The sequence below is a fragment of the Carassius auratus genome, chromosome 50 (assembly GCF_003368295.1).
Source record: "Carassius auratus strain Wakin chromosome 50, ASM336829v1, whole genome shotgun sequence".
Taxonomy (NCBI): Eukaryota; Metazoa; Chordata; class Actinopteri; order Cypriniformes; family Cyprinidae; genus Carassius; species Carassius auratus.
In genome coordinates this window covers 18,820,451-18,846,011 of record NC_039292.1, presented here as the reverse complement: position 1 = coordinate 18,846,011, position 25,561 = coordinate 18,820,451, and the positions used below count along the sequence as shown (strand labels likewise).

General features: G+C 37.7%; 1 protein-coding gene across 4 annotated transcripts in view; it reads right to left on the bottom strand.

Annotated features, from left to right (window-relative positions):
- The window catches only part of wwox (WW domain containing oxidoreductase), a 205,712-nt gene that overhangs the window by 140,868 nt on the left and 39,283 nt on the right, over positions 1 to 25,561 (bottom strand). For all 4 annotated transcript variants that reach the window (XM_026239586.1, XM_026239587.1, XM_026239588.1 and 1 more), the window contains exon 6: positions 2,925 to 3,013. In XM_026239586.1, coding sequence (XP_026095371.1) covers positions 2,925 to 3,013 — 89 coding nt within the window. The remainder of the gene's footprint in view (positions 1 to 2,924; positions 3,014 to 25,561) is intronic.

Here is a 25,561-nt window from a genome sequence, read left to right as displayed (position 1 = left end):
ATTCGTATTGAACCGTTCGGTACGACGCTTTCGGTTCGGTACGCGGTACGCATTATGTATACCGAACGGTTCGTTGGAGTAATTAATTATATTTGAAAAAAAAAAAAAGAGAGAGAGAGAAATATAATGATATGCGTTCAACAAGGTAGCCCAATAACCCAAACAACGTAACAGGCAACGCCCCTGACACTCCCGAAGACGAAAAAAACACCATCTTATATGTTTATGTTAGGCTACTCAGCAGGCGCTCGCTCACTCAGTACGCGCTGAAGGCTCGTTGCAAAATAGCCAATGCGTTTAACAGACTAGAAATGAGAAGATCCTCCAATAACCAACAGGTCTGGTGTTTGGGTGCACTTTGGATTCCCTTTAAGCTATAATGGTGATGGCAAGAGAGTGGTGGATAAAAAAACAACGGTATGTCGCATCTGCAACATGACAGGGTACACCAGCGGGAATAAAAAAAAAAAAAAAAAAAACACACCAACGGGAATATCTGGGATATATGCGTCAGTACTATCTGGGAAAAGACGAAAAAAAGGAGAAACATGCACGCAGCAAACTATCCCTGCAGCATTTAGAAACTATAGCTTACAGGGAATCCAACCCAAACACCAGACCTGTTGGTTATTTTAGGATCTTATATTTCTGGTCTGTTAAATGCATTCAACATTTTGCAACGAGCCTTCAGCGCGTGCTGAGTGAGCGAGCGCCTTAGGGACCGTTCACATATCGTGCCTAAAAACGCATGGAAAACGCTAAGCGCGTCTTTCTCCTCCTTTCCAAAGCGCTCGGGCAGAAGCGCTCATGAGGCGTCTGTCTTTGCTAAGCAACAATGACGTGCTCTCTCCATGAGACGCGGAAATTTCAGCGAAGGATAAATGGATTTGCAGCTCTAAAAATCGCTTGCAGTAGCTCTGCTACTAAATTTATTTCAAAATTGCAATCCATATACAACTATGATCAGCTGATCCTTCATCTTGGCTGAGCTCTCAACGTTGTTACGGGAAAGGATGAAGCTGATTGGTTGGTTCTTGTCACATGACCCGCGGTGCGCTTGCGGCATTCTGAAAAGTTGAGATGTTTTTACATTTTGCTGTATCTAAAACGTATCGAACCGAACCGAACCGAACCGTGACATCAGTGTATCGTATCGAACCGAACCGTAAATTTTGTGAACCGTTACACCCCTAATATATATATATATATATATATATATATATATATACACACACATATAGTGTATGTAGGGATGGGCGATATATTTTGGCAATTGTCAAGTCCATTTCGTCAGTAAAGTCGGTTCCCTGATTAGCGGTAAATCGGCATCACCTGCTTTCAAATGGAGCGTCATTTAATAGACAGAACTGTAGATCACTGACAAGCTACACAATATCACGTTATTATTGAAGGCGATTCATTTGCGATGAATCGCCTTCAATATTATATATATATATATATATATATATATATATATATATATATATATATATATATATATATATATATATATATATATATGTGTATATATTAGGGCTGCACGTTTTCAAGTTTTTCATTAACCGTTAACCGAGGCCCTTAGCGGTTAATAATCGGTTAACCATAGTGTGCGCCAGGGTTTCCGTTGTCCGGTAATTTCCAGACATTGGCCAAAAAAAAAAAAAAAAAAAGAAATGTCCGACAAAATTTAATCTCTCCGGTCAAATTGTCCTATTAAAACGACCTAATAATCCCGCCCACTAACACAATCTGTATTTGAGAATAAGCCTAAAATGTATAAAGCAAATATACACCGACCTTTGGCTATGTTATAAAGGAACAGGCTCTAGTAATGGTTATGTAACTTTCCGTGTTTAGGCAAAGGTAACAAGCAGGCTCCGCGGCCGCCTCGCTAAGGCTATGACTATGATATGTTTGACAGTTGCAATATTTGAAAATCGATAATTATTTTTTTTAATGACATTTATATCTGAATTTATGTCAACCTATAGACTTTCAAATATCAAAATGTCATGAATTAATATGTATTTGTGTACAAAATGACATATAAACATATTTTCCTATTATATTTTGCCTGGAAACGCTTCCAACAAGGCGTCAGTTCTATTTCTAGCATGCACGCGTCGAGCCGCGCCTGAGCCGCGCGTCTCACGCAGGCAGTCGGCAAGCTCTAACCTGTTAACATGGGAACCGAATTAAAAACAGACACGCCACGCAGCTGTATGTATATATATGTGTATATATATATATATATATATATATATATATATATATATATATATATATGTGTATATATATATATATATATATATATATATATATATATATATATATATATATGTATATACACATATACATATACACATATACACATATATATATATATATATATATATATATATATATATATATATATATATATATATATATATATATATATATATATATACACATATATATATATTCATTTATTTATTTATTAGCATGTATGGGTGGATAAATAAATGAACATTCATTCACTTTTTTTTTTTTTACTGCCACACGTTTACACTGTTTTTAAAAGTCATTTCCACATTTATCCCAGCATGATGTGCACTACAACTTCCCAAAAGCTGGGAGCAGTAATTGATTTAACTAGGAGACTGTGAAGGACTTCCCAATCTGTGGCTTTGCGATTGATGGAATTATAGCTAAGGTTCAGCTACTTATTTATTGACCTCAGAGAGGGATGAGGGGTCAGGATGAAAGAGGGGAGACCTTTTGGCCCCTTCTCTGAAGCGATAGTTCGTTAATGGAGCCAGGTGGAGGGGGGTCGGTCTCAGGACAGGGCAAACAGAAAGCTTTTCATGATGAGCTAGACAGCGTTCGTCAAGGTGCACAATTAAACCTTGTATCACAATTCTGTTGCATTGTGTATTACTTACAGTTTCCTGGCTTTGAAAATCTCTGCAAACTCCCGGACGCTCCTCAAAGAAGCCAGATCCAGCGTCATGGCTTCAACACGGGCTTTGCGCTAGTGAAAAAGGAACAGAAAAAGAGAAAGCAGTAGATATTTACCAGCCTCATCCATCACTATCACACTGCTAACAAACTGAAAGCCATATCCCACACGTCCCCCTGTAACTCACCGAACACTTCCCACCCCAAACCCTCCACTATATCTCATGGACGCCATGAAAAACTACTCCATCTCCTATTCCCTTAAATCAGGGGCACATTTCCAATGGGAATGTTGCACGTTCTGTGGCGGGAGAGCATCTCAATACCCTTTTTATGGCTTTTTTATGACCCTCCGCATTGACTGTATCCGATCTCTCCTGCGTGTATCCTGTGCTTACACTAAGTAAACGGTGAGACAGTGGCTCCCTTCTTTATAATGTCCATAATGGCATATAGAACAGGCTCAAGGAGATAAATAATGTATGAGCAAAGCCAAATCCACAATAATGGTCTCTCTCAGTGCTGGCTTTTAGGTGCACCTTTGATCATACCAGAACACGATCGATATGAAGGAAGACACATAAATCACCCCACAAAGGAAGGATCATAGTCTCACTGGACAAAGGTCAGCTCAAGTTCTCTTGAGGTAAAATCAGTGGGAAAAATCGGAGGTTTGAGTGTGCAGACGCACAAAAATAATTAAATAAGCAATGTCTTTATTCTTTTTTATTATTTAATGTCTGTTTCTTTAAATAATTAATAATTAAATGAATAGACATTAAATGAAAGAAGAATAAAGACATTGATATTTTATTTATTTATTTAATAATTTCTTAATCTTGTACATAAATCTACTTGAAACATGTCTATATTGCTGGACTAAATGTCATTAAGAGAAGCTAAATAAATACTCCGCGATAATAATCAATATTTACCCTGCAATTTATTTTTATTTTTTTTCTTGTTTTTTGTTTTTGTTTCACTCAAAAAAAAAAAAGTAGATTTTTTTTAAATCAAATACATTACATTTTTTTTAAGATAATTGTATGGGGGGGGGGGGGGTTGAATTGACAATAAGAATGAATTAATTTTATTTATATTTATTACACATTAAAATAATGTAAAACATGTTACAAAATTATTTTAAATATATACTACTATATATTATTATTAGGTAATTGTCATCATCATGCTATTTTTAATAGTTGATTGTGTATGCCAAAAATCTTCATGTCCCTTATTGCACTGTGTGGCCTCACTTTATTTGCACAATAATACAATTTCAACTCAAATCAATATTTCATGTGAAATTATTGTTAGAAACCACGAATTAAAGTAGATACAAAGTGCAAATTCAGTGTTAGTATATAACAACTTCAAAACTACAGAAAATATCACTTATTAGTTTACCTTATTACTAGTAAGCTAATACAGATATATGCTGATGAAGAAAATTTCAGGTTTGTTTCCTTCTGTTTCCTTCTCAATGCAAACAGCTGTGTGCTAGCTTAGCAGGTTCTGCTAGTCCTGTACAGCATCTCTGATGAGGGATTTTTTTGATGAATGACTGAATAAACTCTGCTAATATTACAGTGGGGTTAGGAGACATGGGGCAATTTAATTATGCCATGTACAGCACACCACCAGGTTAACAGGAAAAGCACCCTCTCAGCATTTCTCCTATCAACAGCACGTCCACGAACCACTTACAATTGCTAATCAGCCTCGGTGCAATTAGTGCCGTAGACGATTCTAGATGGCTACTGTACTATAAAGACCTCAGAGCAATCATGTCTCGTCTTGTCATACGCCCTCGACTGCAAACTGCTAGATATACAATAACTGTTCAACATCACTTTTCATCAGATTATTACTGTCCAATGGGGCTTGACTAATACACAGAGATGTTTGTTTCAGCGTTATCGGCAACAAAAATTAGGACACTTGGTTATTAAAGACCATCAATATAAAATTAAAAAGGAAGTTGTGTTGACCAAACAAAATGCCCACAACAGAATTATTGGCTTCCATTTAATAACTCCAATACAAAACACACACGATACACAAGTATAATATGCAGAAATTTTACTTAAGTAAATAAGGATTAAAACAACTATTAAAGACAGAACGATAAACAGGATGACAGACAGAACGACAGAAAGAACGAAAGAGATAGACAAAATGAACAAATGACAGAAAGAAAGTAAAAAAGAGAATGAAAGATAGATAGACAGACAGACAAACGATTGAACAAACGGCAGAAAGAAAGAACAAGAGATAGAGACGAACGAATGACAGAAAGAAAGAAATGATAGGCAGATTGAGGGACGGACGAAAATATGAATGAATGAAAGATAAAAGAACAACAGAGATAGATAGATAGGACAGACGGAAGGACAGAATGACAGACAGAATGACCAAAATAACTACAGACAGGCAGAACGACAGACAGATAGCTGGACTGTTTTAAAAGACTAGAAGTCATACACCCTTCAAACAAAGATGTTCTGACCTGGTCGATAAGGAGATATACACAGACACACACACACACAAAAATAATTGCAAGAACATTTGTTCCCCATATGTTAGGCAAAGACCACGACACACACACACACACAGTGTTTTATTCATGCAGACAGGCTTATTTGTCAGTAGTGCAATGCTACTCCATCTAACAGGTCTTATTTATCTAAATCAGGTTTAGCCTGTGGGCCTGCAGACATTGACTGGGGCACTGTGATTATGCGATAAGACTGAGACGTAGACAGCATAAGTCTACTCTGAAACAACCACAGGCTACACATGAACAACAGAGACCAATGTCAGCGCAAACGGATAATTATTTCAGAAGGATCTCAGAGTCTGTCTGTGGATTACAGTCTCAATTCAACACAATTTATCTTGGTGTTTCCCAAATGGCATGTCGTGACACAAAAATGAGCTGCATGGTCCTGATGGTTTGCAAAAACAATGATGTTAAAAAGAGGGTCACCTGTGGTGAGGATAAACATAATATCACACATGACTGATAGGAGGCAAACAGCGCAGTGTGCACACCTGAGGGCTGCTTTCTAGTGTACGCAACAGATGAGGAACGATGAATGTCAGGTTAGACTGATTGCCGGGAGAATGATGGGCGGCAGTTGCGTGAGTTATTGCGTGTCAGGCTCTGCTAGCCGTGTTTGGCAGGTGTATGGCATGTGAAAACTGGAAAACAGGAAATAACAGCTGCTGGGAAACACAAGAGGACAGATGTGAAGACTGATGACTAAATGATTTGGACAGATATCAAACCAGAACAGGTAGGTTTGATGTGTGGTACTGATGGTTAACAGTCTGTACAAGTCTGACACAAGCCAGACTTTTGTTATCAGCAAAGTCTGGTCCACTTCATAGCTCGTCCAGGTAAGAACAGCCCATTTTGACAAAAAGTGGTGTCTTGACATTTATATATGGGATAAATGAAAGATTGCATTTTGAATTTGACATTTCAGAGCTGGGAAAATATTAATTAGAATCTGAAATCAAGTATATTAAAATGTTTCATTATAACTGAGCTATAGCGGCCAGTGTTATAGTTGAGATCAGATTATCTAAGACCAGAGTATATTTAGTTCAAGTTAAGACCAAAGCCAGAAGACAGTCAAGTCTGAATCAAGACAGAGAAAAGAAGAAGGTTGAGTCTGAATCAAGATGGAGAACAGAAGAGGGTCAAATCAGAGTCAACACTAAACCAGAAGAGGGTCGAGTCTGAATCAAAATGGTGAACAAAAGAGGGTCAAGTCTGAATCAAGATGGAGACCAGGGGCCGGTTGCTCCATTGGATCAAATGGTTGTAAGACTAAGCTGGACGTAAAATGCACTTTAAGTCCTGCATAGAATTTATATCTGTAGCACCATCTAAGCATAGTGCTACGTCTGAGACTAAATGTTATGCCTAGTCAGAGGTAGGTGTAGAGTGAAAATTCATGATTTGCTCAGACATTATTTGTTTTTAGGATTCATGTTAGTTAACTATTACTGCAGACATGAACCGTAATGTTTTGGGTATTTTCGGGCAGGATAAGCAATATCAATCGCAAAGCTCGTTGTAGACTATAGTCTACTACACTGCCAAAAGCAACTGAATACAAAATTATTTATGTACAGTTTGTAATAGTTATGCAGTAAAATATTACATATGAAGTTGGATTATTAAAAGAAACTAAACCATTTGACATCTTGCTTTGAAGACAGTGTAAATACTTGGAAATATTTCACGTCATCAATTCCATTAATTATTTGTAGTGTGCCTGCCATACAATAATTGCAATAGATTTGAATTAAAAAAAAAAAAAAGACATTAAACCTTGCAAACTTTGTAGAATCCAGCAAATAAAGAAGTTCCCCCAAAAGCTATTTTATAGCAGTTTGGTAACTTAAATTAGTGATTCTAATTAGAGATGTTCCGATACCATTTTTCTCTTCCCGATACCAATTCCGATACCTGGGTTCAGGGTATCGGCCGATACAGAGTACTGATCCGATACCTGGGTGTGTATCTCTATATACAGCTGTATATACTACTAGCCCTGTGTAAATTGCTAGAATTATTTTATGGTGTGCTTCAGACTTATCGCTTAATAAAACATGAACAAATACATGGTGAACTACTGTATTCATTACAGTATTTTTATTATCTGACATGAATTTGACAGTAATATTATTTATTTTCTTAAGCGAAAAAGAACTTCAAATGCAGCCAAAAATCTAATGCCGCAAACTAATAAAGGTATTTTAGTTTTACAATATAACTGTTTAAAAACTCCAACAAATAAGTCTAGGAATATAAAAAAAATATATATAAATCAGATAATCTCTTTACAACAAAACAAGTAAAAAACAAGCAACAGTCTAGGCATAATTATTATTATTAATAGAGACGTATTATTATTAATACATAGAGACATAGCTAAATCTACTGTAGGCTACAACAGTAGCTTAATATATTTTCAATTTACTCACGTTAAACCGAACATTTATTTTGATGGGTTGCCATGAAGATATTTGACTGCCTGTGTTTATGATATGACAGTTTTCTCAAATGAAACGGTAAATTCTCATGAAGTGACAGTTTATGCGTTCGTGTCCTCATATAGTGACACACAGCAGAGACTACAAAACAGCGAGCTCCCGCGCATCTGCGCCCGTCACCCACAGAGATGTAGAATTCGCAGGAGTAATTTTTAAATAATATTTTGCAGTTTAATATTCACAGACACTAGTATATATCCGGCTACAGTCTGGAGCCCTGCGCTTAGACTAACATGGAAGCGACTGAACGCAGCTGCGGGTACCGAATATACTCAAACTTACTACCGGTACTACAAGTACGCTGGTATCCTAACATTTTTTTTATTTTCAGTACCTACTTGGTAGTGAAGTGGCAGTACTTGTGGCATCCCTAGTCGCCGTTTTACTGTCTGGTTGGTCCAGTCTGAAATACTGCTAAACAGCGGACATACTGCTAACCACTGTGTCTGTTGGCAGTGTAGAACGCGATTAGCAATCCAGTCATATATAGATCAGTGCTGCTAACCCGTTTTCATTTCTTCTTTGAAGAAAATGGTATCTGATCAGTATATGGGTTCATGTACTCGCCGATGCCGATGCCAGAATTTGTTATGGTATCAGTGATATATCCAATACTAGTATCGGAATCGGAACAACTCTAATTCTAATACAACTGATGTAAGGTACCCTCATTTTTCTGACAAACTCATTTCAGGTCTTTGAGTCTCTATTAATGAGCTGATGACCTGAATCATGTGTGTCTGTTTAAGATGACATGCAAAATGTGCTTTGTTGAGGTGGCTCCAGGAACGTGGTTGGGAACCACTGCCTTACATGACATGACAAAACCCTGCACTCCTCGGTTCCCAGAAATTTTTTAGAAGTCCGCCAATCAGACTTGAGCTTGGAATTTTGGAAACCAGTGGGACCAGAGCCTCAGGATCTAGGGGTGTCAGGGGCTAGTCAACTCTCAAGGCTACAGTGAACCAAGATAGATTACCAAAAGAATCTGAGGTCCTTGGCACATACTAGGGAAGGACTTTGAGGGCCCCTCTGTGCAATAAGCAAACCGGTGTATGAATTTGTGAGCAATAAGCCAAAAAAAGGTTTTAAAAGGTAGGACTTTCGCTTTTTAAAGAAGTGGTCACACTTATTTTTATACAGCAAAATTCTGCAGCAAATCCAATCATCTCAATAGGAATCCAAGTAATCCAGAATTTTGACTGAGGGACACACAGATACATGTGCTCATGGGCCTTACGAGACCATAATCCAGTCCTTCCCTCAACTCAACTGCTCTCTTTAGTTCACAAAGAAATAAAGTATTAATTGCCCACTGTTATCCATTAACGGATGCATCCAAAGATACTTAAAGTATACTAATTGCAGTTAAAGTCCCTCGGGAGCAACCTGGGGTGAAGTGCGCTGCTGAAGGGCAAAACAAGGGTCTTACTAATTGTCCGGTTAGTAATTGTCCAGGTGGTCACCCCCCACCTGACAGCAAGTCTGCAACATTTGCATAACCAGCCCAGAGTATTAACCACTCTACTTCAACACTGTATAATCGACTCTCCACACAGTCTGTGTAGAGCACAAGCAATCAACAGCAATGTCGCCCAAAGCCACACCCTGTCAGAGAAAAATTACCCAACATCCCCAAACAACATTCATCAAACAGGGAACTGTGCTTGACAGGGACCTTGTCAAACTGCACAGCCCACAGTCACCTTCCACTACAGCACAGCTTAATCACGACACATAAGTAAGCTCTACTCTAACTTGATGTGCACTAGTAATATTACTCAGATAATCCTGTAAAGTCAACATAAAGTCATATTTTCCCCTTTTTACTTAATGAGCTGAATTTACTGGTGTATTTTACTCTAAACATCGTTGTAGTTTTGCATATTGTATCAATATATCCAGTCAAAATTACAAGAGTAATTTGTCCTTGTGTTTCAGGTATTGCAACCGCAAAACTATTCTCCAGCTGCCAGTCTATCATTCATCATGTCTAATATCTGTTTCGTAGCATTGTTGTTTTATCTCTGGGATTTAGGGAACCTGTCTTGCATGTCATAAAAGAGCAGATGGTTAGAGACACTGGCGGGAGACAAGTTAGCAAAACCAGACCTGTTAGAGTGCATCATCACAGGACACCCTAGCATCTATTGAATCATTAAACCTTTTTTTTTTTTCAGGGGGATGAATATTTCCCCAGGATACTTTGCTTGGAGCCTCACAAAATTGAGGTACTGATACCAGGAAATGGTTCAAATTTAGCTGACTCCGCAGTTTAGCCTTGAGCAGCATCAGAATCTTTTATATATGTAGTTTTATAGGCTATAAAGCATTACTAAGCAGTAAAAAAACAAGCAGGATATAATGTGGCCATTCAGAAAGCAGGAAGTGAGAGGATTCTGGGATGCTTCAGTGACTGACGAGACCTGCTTCACGTTTAGCTACAGCCCCTGTTTAGAAGGAGATAAATTGGTTTGGTGGGAGCCGACAGAAGCCGAAGCGTTGCTCTGAAATGATTTGATAAATGTATGATGGAGATGCAACAAACAGGTTTATTTTTTAAAGTGCCGGCACGAGCGCTCTGGAGGGTTATTCCTCAGCCTGTGTTGCCCCACTGGAGCGTGCACAGATTTATCACATACTGGATGAGCAGAAAGCCAGAGAGACGGGACGCGAGGCCAGGAAGGACTAAATTTGAAGCAACGTCCCTGGAGTGAACGGTCATAGAGACAAATATGTTTTTTCATTAAGGATGGAATGGATTCATTCTTCGTCATGTGACATGGAATGATGGTAATCAGGTGCTATAAAGACACCGACAGAACACGCACATGGGTACAATCCACACAAAAACATGTTTGGGATGAACAAATCATGCAAATGAAAGGTAGATGGTTTCAATGGCCTGAGATATTTCTATCAGCATTGAATAACTCATTTTTCTTGCTATATATCTCCTTGCATTTTCCATCTCTTATTTTAATTTTAGTCAATGTTTTAGTAATATTCTTGCAATTTATTTTAATATTTCTACATAGTTTTACATTTTTATTTATTTCAGATTTAGCAGTAGTTATTTTAGTACATCAAGTTGAACTAAATGAAAATAAGAAATGTTGCTTTGGCAGCTGAAATAAAATGTTTTTGATTATTTATGATTTTAGTTAAGGATAATGATCCTGATAAAAACGTGATTAAATCAAGTATTCCATTCATTATGCATTTAATCTTACACACACACACACATATTTTTTTTCTTCTTTTTTTTTACCATAAATATATTCTTTGTGAAGTGCCACACAGCCAAGCATTGTGACCCATACTCAGAAATCTTTGTATAACTATACTGTATATTTTGATCACTGTATATCACTTGACATACTGAACGTTAATAACTGTACAACACTTTATAAAACTATAAAACAATGCATAGATAGAAAAGAGGAACGGAAAGACTGGAGATCCTCCAAAAAGAAGTGCACAACCTGGACGCCTGCTTTCCTCTGCAGATTAAAGTCTCGTGAAGAAAATGAAGTTTATTGCCTGGAAAGAGGACGGAGAAGGCATGTAAAAGCATTAAAGCAATGGAGGTGAACAATTAGACAGATGGCCGGGTTTCAGAAAAAATAAAAAAACTAGAGAAATAGAGCGAGAGAGCATATATGGTTTGAAATTGTTCAAGAATTTTATGAGAAAGCCCGACATACGCACATCTCTTCAAGGACACAGAAAGAGCAGAGAGATGAGCTTTCTCTGGCGAACTTTAGTGTTTAACGCTGAGTGTGCAAACAGAGCGGAGCGGAGCGGAGCAGGTGACAGACCAAAGAGCTCTGAGACACTGCAGCTGGAAACACAGCCAGCATTAGTTCATCGGGGGAAAAAGATGGGTTTTAGCTTAATAATATACAGATTTGTTTTTCCCCAATTAGTAAGCTACATTATTATTTCTTATTATTATTATTCATTTATTTTAATGGGTATTTTGTTCTTGTTTAATTTGTAACATTTTGTCTTTTTTTTTTGAGTATGAATTATATTAAATTACATTATATTATATTACTACATTATATTATATAAATATTTATTTGTTAAAAAATTTATTATTAAAAATATTATTATTATTATTATACGATTGTACAATGTGCAAATCTAGACAAAAAAGAATATTAAATATTCTTTCCATTTATTGGTCACTTCATAAGTTGCATAACCCATTTTTAGTTTTAGTTACTGTACAATTATTCTAAAGTGTTAATAAGGATTAAGCAGGTGATTGCTGTTGTACGCAGCAAAGAAAAGGAGAGAAATGTATTTGCTCGAACATGAATGGAAATCATTGCAGCTCAGACTTGAACCTGCATCACCCGTCTGAGCGGCACGACACACACCACCAGTGTGTATGAAGAAACATGGCTATGCAGGCTGAACTCTGGGCAATTGATCTGTGACAGGAAAGCTTTTAGCTATGCCGTTGTTGATTAAACATTCTCATCAGTTTGTGAAAGGTAAACGGAGAGTGTGTGTGTGTGTGTGCTCCTTAAAATCATTTTACCTAATGGATAAGCTGTTACTCCATCCATTTCCTGCCTATAGAGGAAGTAGTGCTAATTTAGTGGCCATTGACTCAAATGTGAACAGGATGTAGTTTCTTAACATACAGTAAGAGCTTGATTAGGAGGCGGATACAGGACACGTCATTCCGCTTGTAAATATAAAGCTTCCAAAAGATGGTTTTCACAGCATTGACGAAACAAGAACCATTTTTAGTTCCCCAAAGAACATGGTTCTTGCAAAAATCATTTCGGCTTTTGTGCAAAATAAATATTCAAGTTATATAGAAACTAATTCCCCACTGTAAAACAACCTGCTGTTCAGTGGAAATGCTCAATGGATGTTAAAGGTTCTTTCATGGACGCCAATAAAGAAGCTTTATTTTTCATGATGTAGCATATTTAATGCATTAGCTCACAAGAGGCCAACTTTACATTGAATTTACTACAGACGTACGAGAAATTAACCCCTTCGACTCCGATTCTAATGAATCAGACCATTTTGTGAACCTGTTTTACTAATAAATAAACAAAATCATTAAATTGATCAAAAGTGACAAAGACTTTTACATTGCCACAAAATAATAAATGAATACTATTTTAAACAAATGCTCATGCTTTAATGTTCTATGTATTCTGTCATGACGTCCACCAACGTATATGTTCTCGTTATGGATAATAATCAGATATGTTTCTTGAGAGTAAAATAGTTAAAAGTAAAAGAGAATGTACAAGGTGAAAAAAGGGAGAACAGGCAGAAGGTTTAAGGTCAAAAAATTCGTTTTTCTGTTCATTCTTCAGCATTAAGATTGATTTCCGAAGGATCTGATCACAGAAATAAATTACATTTTACAATATCTGCACACAGAAAACAGTCATTTTAAATTATAATAATATAGATTTAATAATTCTTAATAATATATATTTATAAACATGATAATAGCTGCATGTCCACTGCTCTGCCAACTGAATTAAAATCTGCACAAAAAGCACAACTACAAAAGTATTTAAAACATTGTGTTTAGTCAAGCTAATAAAATAAAGTAATAAAAGTAGAAAAATAAAACGAAATGATATGTGGGACTGACTAAGGTTATGAATACAAAATGGATAAACGGAGCAGAAGAGTGAACGTGTGAAGTCCTGATCAGAAAAGGGCACCTTTTAAAAGCAATTAGACGGGTGACTTTGAGCACCTCATCTTACCTGCTCCATTATTATCTGCCTTTGATGAGCGCAAGTCTTTTTCCCCTCTCCCTCGCTCTCCTTATTCCTCACAGAAAGAGAAACAGCGGGAAATCTCAGTGACCTTGCCGTGACCTGACCACACAAAATTGGTCATCAACTTTTAAGACTGTATTTTATCATATATTTTTTTAAAGAAGGAGAGGAGGAGAGAAAAATGGCCAGCGTTGGCGCTCCATACATCATCCTGTCACGATTATGACATTCCTTCATAAATACCCTCCAATCTCTGCTCCACCTGGCTGCCTCGCTTTCAGGCCTTCTGGAGGAGCCTAATTACTCCACGTACACAACCGTGCTCCCTCTCTTTCTCCGTTCGTCCTAAGACACAGTCGCGCGCAGACAACAGAGAAGAGCGCGAGCAGAGACCCTTTCATTCGCATGCGCCAATTAATAAAGAGGCGGCTCCTCTCGAGGGCCGCTGGAAAGTGTCGGATCAGCACATCGCCAGAGAATATGCAATTTCCTCAAGTTAAGTCTATATTAAATTGATTTCTTCTGTATCTGACAGGGCTTTGGGTCCCTCTCTCTGTAATCTACAGTTTGCTCTCGCTCTCTCTCCCAGAATCAAGTTGCAAATCAAACAGTTGGAGATGTGAAGGAGGATATGGAAGGACACACAATCATTTTCCAGCTGAGAAACAGCAGAGATGAGCGCAGATACGTGAAGAGAGCGGAGGAGATCGGGACGTTCTGTTAAACACAGACTTTTATATGGAGCATTTCTGACTTTGGGAACAAATACGCTTAATCGAAAACACCCGATTTTTAAAAGGCATGCATATATTTATGATGTGAACATATTGTATTCGTAACTCTTCATCAAAGTGTATTGCTAAACCTTGAAATGGGAAACGATAGGTAAAAACCAGTAGGGTCCAAATTGGGTTTTAATAAAACATGTCACGTTTTATAACGTTGTTTATTAAAATCTATTATAAATTTTTCACTGTATTTTAGATCTGGTCTTATTGTCAATGATACATTCATGCATATTATTTAACAATGTTTGAATGTTTGTCTTCATAATATTTTAATAAGCTGAAACGACTTTTTATGCGCTTTGACTGTTTATTTATACGACAACGTCGAAAAAGCGCAGGTTTTTGAAAACAGTACTGTTATTGTTGTTCGTGTAAACACCCAATACAGGAATCTGAAAACGGTGACGCATGCGCGTGCGTAATACGTGTTAGGTATGTAGACTTGCGCAGTACTAGTCAATTTTAAAGGCAAGTGCGAACAAACATACACAACACTGTCGGAGTATATGATACTGTTGCTGCTGCTCAAGAGTTTGCTAAGGCTTCTTCAGCAAAGTGTGGATTTACTTCATCAATATTACAAATAACAGCAGAAACGCATCCTATCATATGATCATCACTTCCATACAGGTACTGTTTACTAACAAGGTGACAGCGCCAACTACTGGCCTGGAGTAAGTAATACAGCGTTTTACATGTTACATGTGTAGACGCCAGTGGTTTTGAAAACATTGCAGTGTATATTTCCAAAACATTATTAAGTTGAAAGTTTCAGAAACAGTAGTAAATCGGCATATTAGACTGATTTCTGAAGAATCATGTGACGCTGAAGCCTAAACTATTGATGCTGGAAATTCAGCTTTAGTATTACAGGAATAAATTACATTTTAAATCATATTCACATAGAAAATAGTTATTTTATATTTCACATTATTACCGGTTTTACAAGGGTTTTTTTTTTCACATATTTTCAGCCTTGTTGAGCAGAAGAGACTTCTTTCAAAAATATTAAAATCTTACCATCTTCAAACTTTTGAATATATTATATATTGTTGAAATCTATATTGCTAACTAACGAACTTAATAGCTTAATTTAAGAACAGTAATTAATTAATATGCAAAATTATTATGTATTATGAACAATAAACATTTAATAATAAAGTAATGTGCATGAGTAAAACAACATCATAATTGTATATATTGTCTTTGACAATATTAGAGAACATAAAATAGTTAAAAGTAAAAGAGAATGTATAAGGTGAAAAAAAATAAGAGAAAGCAGAAAGTTTAAGGCCAAAAAATAAAATAAATGAGTTTTTATGTTCATCTAACATTCACAAATGTACATAAAAACATGTAATGGCTATAAGAGGCATGCATACAATTATTTTTAAGAATTGCAAAACAACAGAAAAATACAGTTCAATTTAAATCTACCCTACAAAATTTATCAGGGAAGGCAGAAAGTTAGATTTTATTCTAAAACTCCATTCCTGAAACAAAATCATGGCAGATGTCAGTGTCTTTGTGACAGGTTATGTTCCATAGAGCACATCTATATCTTGTGTTCGCCGTAGAAGGGGAAAACATTGTCAGTATGATTCCATTTCCAAACACATTTCATTTCAAACAGATCAATATAAGATAACATTAATACTGAATATTAACATAATATCACACAAAATAAAGAGGGCAGAGGACACTCATCCACTCCCCCCACAACTTCCTGTCTTCTCTTATGAACACCACCACATCATCATCATCTCAGCCCCCGTCTGTCCTCCACCTCATCCCTCCCTCTCTCTCTCTCTCACACACACACACTTTTCCTGTCCTACAGGGAAAAATTTGATTTGCATCAGGAAGTGAAGTACATTGAAATAATGTGTCTTTATCACAGCAGATATTGAGAGATTTACTCCCAGTTTTCTTCAGATCTGCACACGGTGCAGAATTTAGCGACACATCTGCCGTGTTCGCTGATCTCCTAACAACCAGATCTTAATGCAACACCTATGGCTCCCCGATATCTGAGAGCTCGGAATAAACCCTGCCAATTACATATTTACACCAGGTGTATTTTGCAATTCTGCAAGTTTTTCAGTCTCGGATACATTGGCCGAGATTTAAGGACGTATCAATTGCCTGTGTTAGATCCAAATGAAGTCTGTTCAGAGTAAATGTCACCACGCTGTGCAAAACTTCATATTGTTAATGTCAGCAAAATGAGAGCTCCCAGAGACAAAAAAAATAATGAGTTTCTTCTTTTTATATGCCGCTCTCTTTTTGATTGCATCGTTCCAAATCAGGTTTCATGTAATTTTCATTTATGCTTTCAAAATGTGTCGTTTTCTAAAAACAATCTCAAATATAATTTCAATATCCAGACATAAAACATTTTTAAAAGCACCAGAGGTTTTTCTACGTATTTATTGTATCATTTCAAATGACATGCATATTAAAAATGATGCATTTTCATATCAAAGACACTACAGTAATTGAATCCAAGATCAAAAACAGATGGAAGCATTTTATGTTTTATTTTTTACTCATCCAATTATATATATATAAACATATTCCAAAACGAAAATAAAAGAACTGCAGTTTTTATTTTTTTAAATATGAAGGCATTACATTTTAATTAAACTGTTTTTATTTTAAAATCTTAAAACATTGTAAAACATTAATTTGCTTGTTTCAGTATAAATATTTTCAGAGACGTCATATATGTATTAAATAGAATAATGTTATATTATATATTATAAAATATATATATAATTTATTCATAATAATTATCTCAGTTTATTTTCCTGTCTTTGTTTTGTCTCTAGGATTTCGAAGAGCTACACAAGTGGGAGTGGATTTTGTGAGAACAGAAAATAAAGTTTAATTCATCACAGACTTCTTTCTTTGAATAGAAATTGTAATGTGGTTTAAAAACAAAATTTGACTCTTGTGCATTCAAACTATGTACAGTATGTTTAATACCATCAGTGTCCATGTAATGATGAACTTCACAGAACAATCTAATCAATTTAGCTTGTGAACCATGACAAGGTCAGAGGTCAGAGAACTGCTGCCTGATGCTGGAGCACCGTTTGACAAGAAATAAAATGCGCTGTAAACAAATCGTGTTATTGTTTTAATTCATGCAGCCTAATTTGATTTGTCAGGAGAAGAGCTCTTCAGAAGAGACGCAGGGACATTGGGCATCTTCCCTCACGCATCTCCGCTCTACCTTTAACCCCATTACGCATCCTCTGAAGTGTCTCACGGGGAACACTGACTACCCTCTGAAGTTCATCAACACATCCCTGGTATTTCAGGACAAACTGAGTAATAAAGAAGCAAACCAAGAAAGACTGGACAGCCGGATCCAACGAAAAAACTAAATAACGAATGAATGCAAACTACACAACGGGAGAGAATGGAAAATAAATAACTTTCTTTGAGGAGCAGAACAACCAATTTCTCATAGCGTACTGCAGGAAACAACACAACACGATTTCCTCATTAAGTTATAGGTATAAATGCTTCAAAGCATGAAATTACCCTTGAGCCCCCTTCTAAAAAATAACCTGGTTTGCAAATAAATGATCCATGCAAAGCAGTAAAATGCACATTATTAAAATAATAGAAGGGATTTAAATTTGCATCTGCAAACTATTCGATGCACATGGAACAGCCAACCCCTTTGTTTCCTCCTTTGTTCATTTCATTAGTGAATGATTCAAGTGCGATTCCCAAAAAAATTAACATTAATTCTTCTTTTAACAAGTGAATATCCAAATGTCATAATGCCAAGGACATGTCTAAGTTATTCAGCAAAGTTGTCTGCCGCCTTCATTATGAACCCAAACTCTCTTTCTATCCTGCTCTGTCGCTTTCATTCTCCATATTGTCTTCCACATTCTCTGAAGTAAAGAAACATAGCCAACAATGTTCAGACACAATAAAACCCTCCTCTCTCTCTTTGATATTGGGTGAATGTCCCATCTGGTCCAAATGGAGAGAAATGACTGGCCATCCATGCTAAGATCTACATTACACCTGAGTTATGGCCACCATTTGCAATTCAGAGCGGCTCTTTGGGGACTTCACCACCTTGGAAACGCACCCATCAGAGCTGAGGTACACAACACAATCAGGTAGATTTACTGTGCCGGGAAAGAGGCTTCAGGAAATTGTGGGCCACATGAGAGGCAGGCCGTCCCAAACTCCCATTCTCACAAAGGCCCTACTGGGCCACATTCAGCCACACTTAATGAGAGAGGCCTAGATAGAGAGACAGGAACAGAATGAGAGACGGTACTGAAAGAATACTAGTGTGATTAAATCCAATCCGAAATACACAATCCTATGTTTTTATATTTGTCCAAAAAGTTGGCATTGGGACAAGCATCTCCAGCATTATTCTTGTTAGCTCATGCCCTCTTGTTGCCCTCAAATGCTGTTTTCTCAAAGAAAAGCACACCATTTAGGTTTCCAGAGAGTGAAAAACAGACTGTGGTGATCAGAAAAAAAGTTTTGAATAGAAACAAAAATAAACACAAAACAAAGACACTTTTAAAAGATTTGAGGGACTATGGGAAAAATGAAGATCAGATTCAGTCTATAACAGGACCACATTGAGTATATAATGTATGTGTTCCATTGAGAACATGTCTTTCTCTCTTTTTTTTTTTTCTTTGGGAGCACAAAGTTGTATCAAAGACCTTCAAAGTAGACCCTACATAAATATAAAAACATACAGAAAAGCAAAAAAGGCATGGTACTGCAATATGAAAAAGTTGTGCTATTCATTACATAAGGTGGCAGGTGCAATGGGTAAGCCGAATGGTAGTCAAAGAGGAATAAACAAAAAGAGCTGGAAAACAGAGCTGCGGCTTTGTGATGGTTAGGGATCAGATATTAGCAGGAAGAAGGGAAAAAATCCTGCAAAAAAAAGGAGGGCTCTGAAACATTAATCAAACTCTTCACCTAGTGGGCAGCCATATGGCTGAACAGCATGCGTATCGCACAAACTTGCTGATCTCCAGTAACAGGGTGCAATTAATTCCGCTGGCTGCATTCAGCGCGGACTACCAGTTAAGAGCACCGGGAGTATGGAGGAACAGGGAAAAAAGTGCTGCACCTCTTTTTTCTGCCTAAAAAGCAGAGGGTTCAAACGCTGAGTGATGAATGAGGAGGTGGTTAGGGCCCTCTCCCAACTGAGACTGCACAGGGATGGAGGGATTTAGACGCGAGGAAGATATAGCGAGGCAAGACACAGAGATAAGGAATTAGAAAATACTCCATTGTAGAAAAAAAATTATCTGGAGGTGAGTTTGGTTCCCAAAGTGCATCACTCTAACAGTATCTAGCTATAAAGAGTTCAGCACCATGGACAGGGGATCAACTAAAGAGCCGCTGGTTCTCTAACTAATAATCTAGATATGGACAGATGAACATGAACATTTTTTACAGTATCATGGAGAAGTTGAAATCTTTGAGAACAATTGATAAGGTGTAATGTAAGGTTATAATCAATGGTGGAGGGGAAAAAAGCCATCAAAATGTTCATAATTTTAACCAGCAATTTAACAAAAATCTCAAGAACTACATTCTTGCTGCCTGCATTTTCCCATCCTCTCCCAAAAGAATGTGTCCTGAGCCCTTGCAGTCCATGTCAACCAGTGCAGACCCATGAGTCTATGAGACCTATGAAGAACACAAACAGACAAGTGTCCAGTAGTGCAGGATCAAGTTGGGTAGTAGTCCACCGTACACCACTTCAGATTTCAGCTCAAACCCTCATCAAACTTTACTACCTGTAATTTCTAGTAATTCTAGACCTTAATTAGCTTGCTTAAGTGTTTTTGATCAGGGAGGGAACTAAACTCTGCAAGGCAGGGCTCCTCTAAGGCTGGAAATCAGGAACCTTGCCATACAGTATTGTGAACTTGGAAACACACACAAATAAAGTCCACACCAAAACTTTTCCATGCCATGCATTCCCTTTCCTGCAGAATAATCTGCTATGATTCATCAAGATGGCAAGTTGCATGGACTTGGGTAGCATGGACTTCCATGAAGCACGTACCAGTCCAGGCATCCCACAAACAAACATTGAGTTGATGCACAACTCTTTTGAACCATAAAATGACAACGCGGGACAACCCTACAGCCTGACATCAAGTGCCCCATTTGGGATAGGGTCTCTTTAATCCCCTTGTAGTGTAATCAGGTTGCATAACTGATGCCTGTCCGCTCTCGAGACTTCCTCATCACTTACAAATATCTTCCAAAACCGCTGGCTTTGTTTTCCTGCAAAATTAGAAGCTCTTTTACATGGTTAATGAACTTGAGAGGCCTACGCTCGTTACCTAGAATATTTTAGTTTTGTAAATGAGAGGGAGTAGCCTATTCCCCTGGCCCTCTCCTCCACCTGGCTCATACCAATATCCGAAACGACTTTGGAGATGTTTCCTTCATTAGAATATACTCCCCCTCCCAAGACTCTTTTTGCATTTTGAGCTGTTGTTTTATGATCCTTGTGGGACGCCATTAATGAGAGGAACTCCACGTCTCTCAACTTACTGCGAGGACAGGTCTGCATTTCTCCACTTCTGCTGAAGTCCGGCAGGCTATAACGGAATAATGAGCTGCATTCATCACAGGCATGGCATCCACACACACTCACAGATGCATAAGCATGCAGAAACAAGACACTCATTCTCTCTGGAGGAGAACAGCAAGCAACACTGCCTCTCAGAACAGACTGACAAAGTCTGAAAGTGACACAAACCCTAAAAATAAAAGTAATTTCTATATTGCAATGAAAATGTATGATCAAAGTATGCACTGCAAAAACAATCAGAATTGTACTATGACTCCTGATTCACTGTCAGTAAAACATTTTTCGTAAAAAAAGGTCTTCTCAGCATGTGCGAAGAAGACTGTAAATGTGACGGCATGAAAAAATGGGGGAAAATTAAGTGACCAAAGGGTTCATGTGCAGAACTGAGAGGACCTTTACAAATGGCGAGGTATGGTGGACACACATGCTCCCATTCTGGTTCAGGGCACAAAGTGCAGTAGCTTCATTACTGAATCAAGCATCCCAAGCTGGTGGAGTTTTGAGGGCCATGGGTGATGTCCGCTTGCTTTAAAAACAAAAACGTGGACTGATCATCTCAGTAATGGTACATCTTCCTTCTGGACTGCAGAGGACAATACTGTTCACCAGAAAAGACAGCGGTCTCCTAAGGAGAGGGGGAATCTGTGAATGTATAACTGCACCTTATCACATGACGTCAGCAGCCCATTCTTTTACAACTGCTTCAGTTGAAGGGTATGGCTGCAGGGTGGCACTGACATAAGGGTAAGCTGTTGTTCGGTGACCCTGACTGTTCATCGACAGTGGAAAGAACTATATATGATTAACCAAACTTCTGAACAGCAACTTGATTCATGCATGAGAAAACCTGTGCAGGCTTCCATATTATTGGTCTTCAACAAGGTTCTGGCTTTATTATCTAGCTTGAGAAGTGGATGTGAAGATAGAGGTTTGTTGATGGTATTGTTTACTTGTTGATTCTAGTGGTACAACATCAAAAGAACAGCTCCTAAATAAGATGATGTCCTGGGAGGAAGTCCTAAGTCATTTCACAAACACCAGGATGTATGTGTGTGCATATTTAGATTGATCTTAAAGGGATACTCCACCCCAAAAGGAACATTTTGTCAATAACCACAAAGTTTCCACATCCTTGAGGCTGTATATACATTCTCAATGTGTTCTGCATGTAAATTAATAAGGAATGTAGATAATAATACATAAAATACATCTATAAGATATGATTGATAAGATGGCATAAACTATGTTGATATCCATCATACCCCATGACCTCTAGTATCCCATAAGCTCCTAACTCCAAACCCCAACATCTTCCTATATCAATCAAACCTCATCTTCCTCTGAAGAGTTGGCCCAATCTTTCCTCAATGTTTTTTTTTTTTCAGATGGGGGAAGAGAGGGAGCAACCGGCAGCCATCATTAATCAATATGTTGGGCTTTATTTGTGATAATTCATCATGACACAATATTAATGGGCAGCTATGCCCTTCAGAGGTGAGCCTCATGCAAATGCGGAGGGGGAAGCAATTAACTTTCGAGCGACGCGCGGATGATTCTAAATGACAAGGATATGTCAATTACCGCAGCCAATAAAGAGAGACAGAGGCTGCGAGGGCAATCTATCCACTTTACGGCTTCTCCTCAGCCTCTTAAAGGTCTGTCTACACTAAGAGAGAGCAATCTTAAAACAGCATCTGGACAGGGCCTTGAATATGGCAGCTACTAAAAGACAACTTAATGATTTAAAACACTGTTTCCCAGGCTATTTCGGCTAGCCCCCGCTACCCTTGTGGCATGCCCCCCGTGGCATGCTAGCATAACTTATTTGACTTCAAATGTCTGGAAAGACATTGCAACTGACTGATTTCTTTGTTTGTTTGTTTTTCAACACAGTTCACCTTTTTTTTTTCGGTCACTTGATAAGAAACGTCTAATTCATGGAGATGGGCATGTCTCAATTCAAGAGCATTTAAACTTATGATTCCCAAAATGCACCATAAGATTCAGTGACCACTGACTGCTCAACATATTCACCTACCAAAAAAAAAGTCAAATCCTGTCAAATGTCTTGTCTCCGAGGGACAGTTCACCCAAAAACGAAATTTCTGTCATCATTTACACACCCCCACGGTGTTCCAAACCTGTTTGACTTTTGTATGTAAATAATTTTTTATTTATTTATTTATGTTTATTTATTATTATTTTTGACAATAGAAATAAATGCATACAGGTTTGAAATGACACAAAGATTAGTAATTGATGACCGAATTTTCATGTATAGGGAAACTATCCCTATAGGCCTCGTGAAACATATGAACAATGAGCTCATAATTCATGCTTAAACTTAACAGATTGAATGAAAATGCATAAACTAAACAAATGATACCTGAAGAATATCAATCATGCTGTTTTACAGTATAATATCATGTTAATTAATTGAGTCATCAGCATCCAAATGTTTGGATCAAAGCCCTTACTGATATCCAAATTTGGGATAGGGATCTGGGGAATAAGACACTAAATGTGACATGCCTGTCTTTAAAATCAGTGACACATTTGAAGAACATTAGCACCGAGTGAAAGACTTGGCAGCTGTTTTCCAACATTCATCTCCAGAGAGACTTGAGCGAATCGACCGATGGTAATCACAACCACCTTTCTATGAACAATTAGTTCCCTTCTCTGCACTATGCTAGCCCAGTGTATGAATATGTAATGCTTCAAAATGACTCATTTTCAGCGTGCAGGACTCCAGCAGAGAATAAACACAAACTATCCATCACAGGCCATGGAAAAATTAATGAGAGCCAAGCAGATGCACGTCCATTGGCCTCGTAGCTCTTCAGAGCTGGAGCCAAGGGGCGAGGACAAATTAGCCTGCTTCATATCAGGGCCAAAGCTCATGGTTCGGCTGGTTACAGGCAAGGTTTCCCACCAAGTATACATCTTTGTGAAGTAGAGGAGCATCCATTTGCAAGTGTCGAGACTTGTGATGATGGGTTAGAACCTATTCCTTGCATTTTACATCGATAACTATACTTTTGTGAGATCTTTTACATGTCTAAAAGCAAAATGTGTGTACTCCCCTCTCATGGCTCACTGTATGTCCATGTAACACAGACAGACCGCAGTAGACTCGGTCTCAGTCCACAGAGCGTAGCAGAGCCTGGCAGCGCTGTAATTTCCCCTCACTAAAAGCTCAACTGCCACCAGGGGACCTGTACAGAACATTACAGGTTAAGCCCTCATTTTGTCTCCAGGTTGCAGGAAGAAAAAAGGGATCGGAGGAAGGAAGAAAAGAAACAAACTTTCCTTTTGCCCTGACCTGTAGCCAGCCATATACCCATGGTGCACTGGACGGCCCAGAGGTGTCAAGAGTGTTTGGGAGTGTTTTCCTCCAAACGAAAGTGGTTATTGTGTCCGAGGTCTGCAGGGGACCAAAGGCTAATATTGTTTTATGTGAGAGTGAGTGGAAAGGGAAAGCCAGATTACGCCAGCAGCCCAGGCTACGAGGAGTTTAGGTTCCAGAGCTGAACAAAACCAGACTATCACAGAGCTGCGGCCGTTTGTAAGTGTACAGGTGAAAACCGAGGGTAAAATGACAGAGAGAAACAGTCCTACCATGAAATCATAGGATTTGAAACAAGTACCAAGCTACTCCCTTGGTATTCTTTGAACAAACATAATGTATCATGCTCCAAAGTATCATCTGATACCAACAATGAATCACAGTAGCATCACAGTACTTTTTAAAAAGGGATTTCAATCTAATTACTGTATGAAATAGATTTATGCCATTGCATTTTTTTCTAATATTTCAATTATATTTTAAATTAATGATTTTTTAAAGCTTTTAATAATTGTAATTTAAAATAACAAAACAACACTTTTATTCACTAATATGACGCCACATATGTGGCCAAAATGACAAGCCTAAAAAATACATTTTTAAACCCTGAATAATCCAAATGTAACGCCAGTTTATAAATACAGATGAGTTTATTTTATAGAAAATCACAGTTCTAGTTTTTCTCATAATATTTTTTCTTTTTTATGAAATGGAGAGCCTAGCACTTCTTAAATGAATCCTCCTTCTAATCTGGCTGATTCATGAGTCTGTGAAAATACAAGCTGCTTTAAATCTAGTCCCAGCCCTGCTCCATGCCATTGTAATGATCGCTGGATTATCTTGTAAGATGGGTGATGTATTGAGCTTTTTACTCATTCCGCTGGCCCTATGTTTACAATCTGCTAAATATGCATGTGAGTCACTTGAGCAAATGAAGCCGTAAAGCTCAGTCCCAGAGTATATTACAAACACGAGCGTTCATGCTGTAAAATGAGGCCGGGGCCTTACTTGCATATTTCCA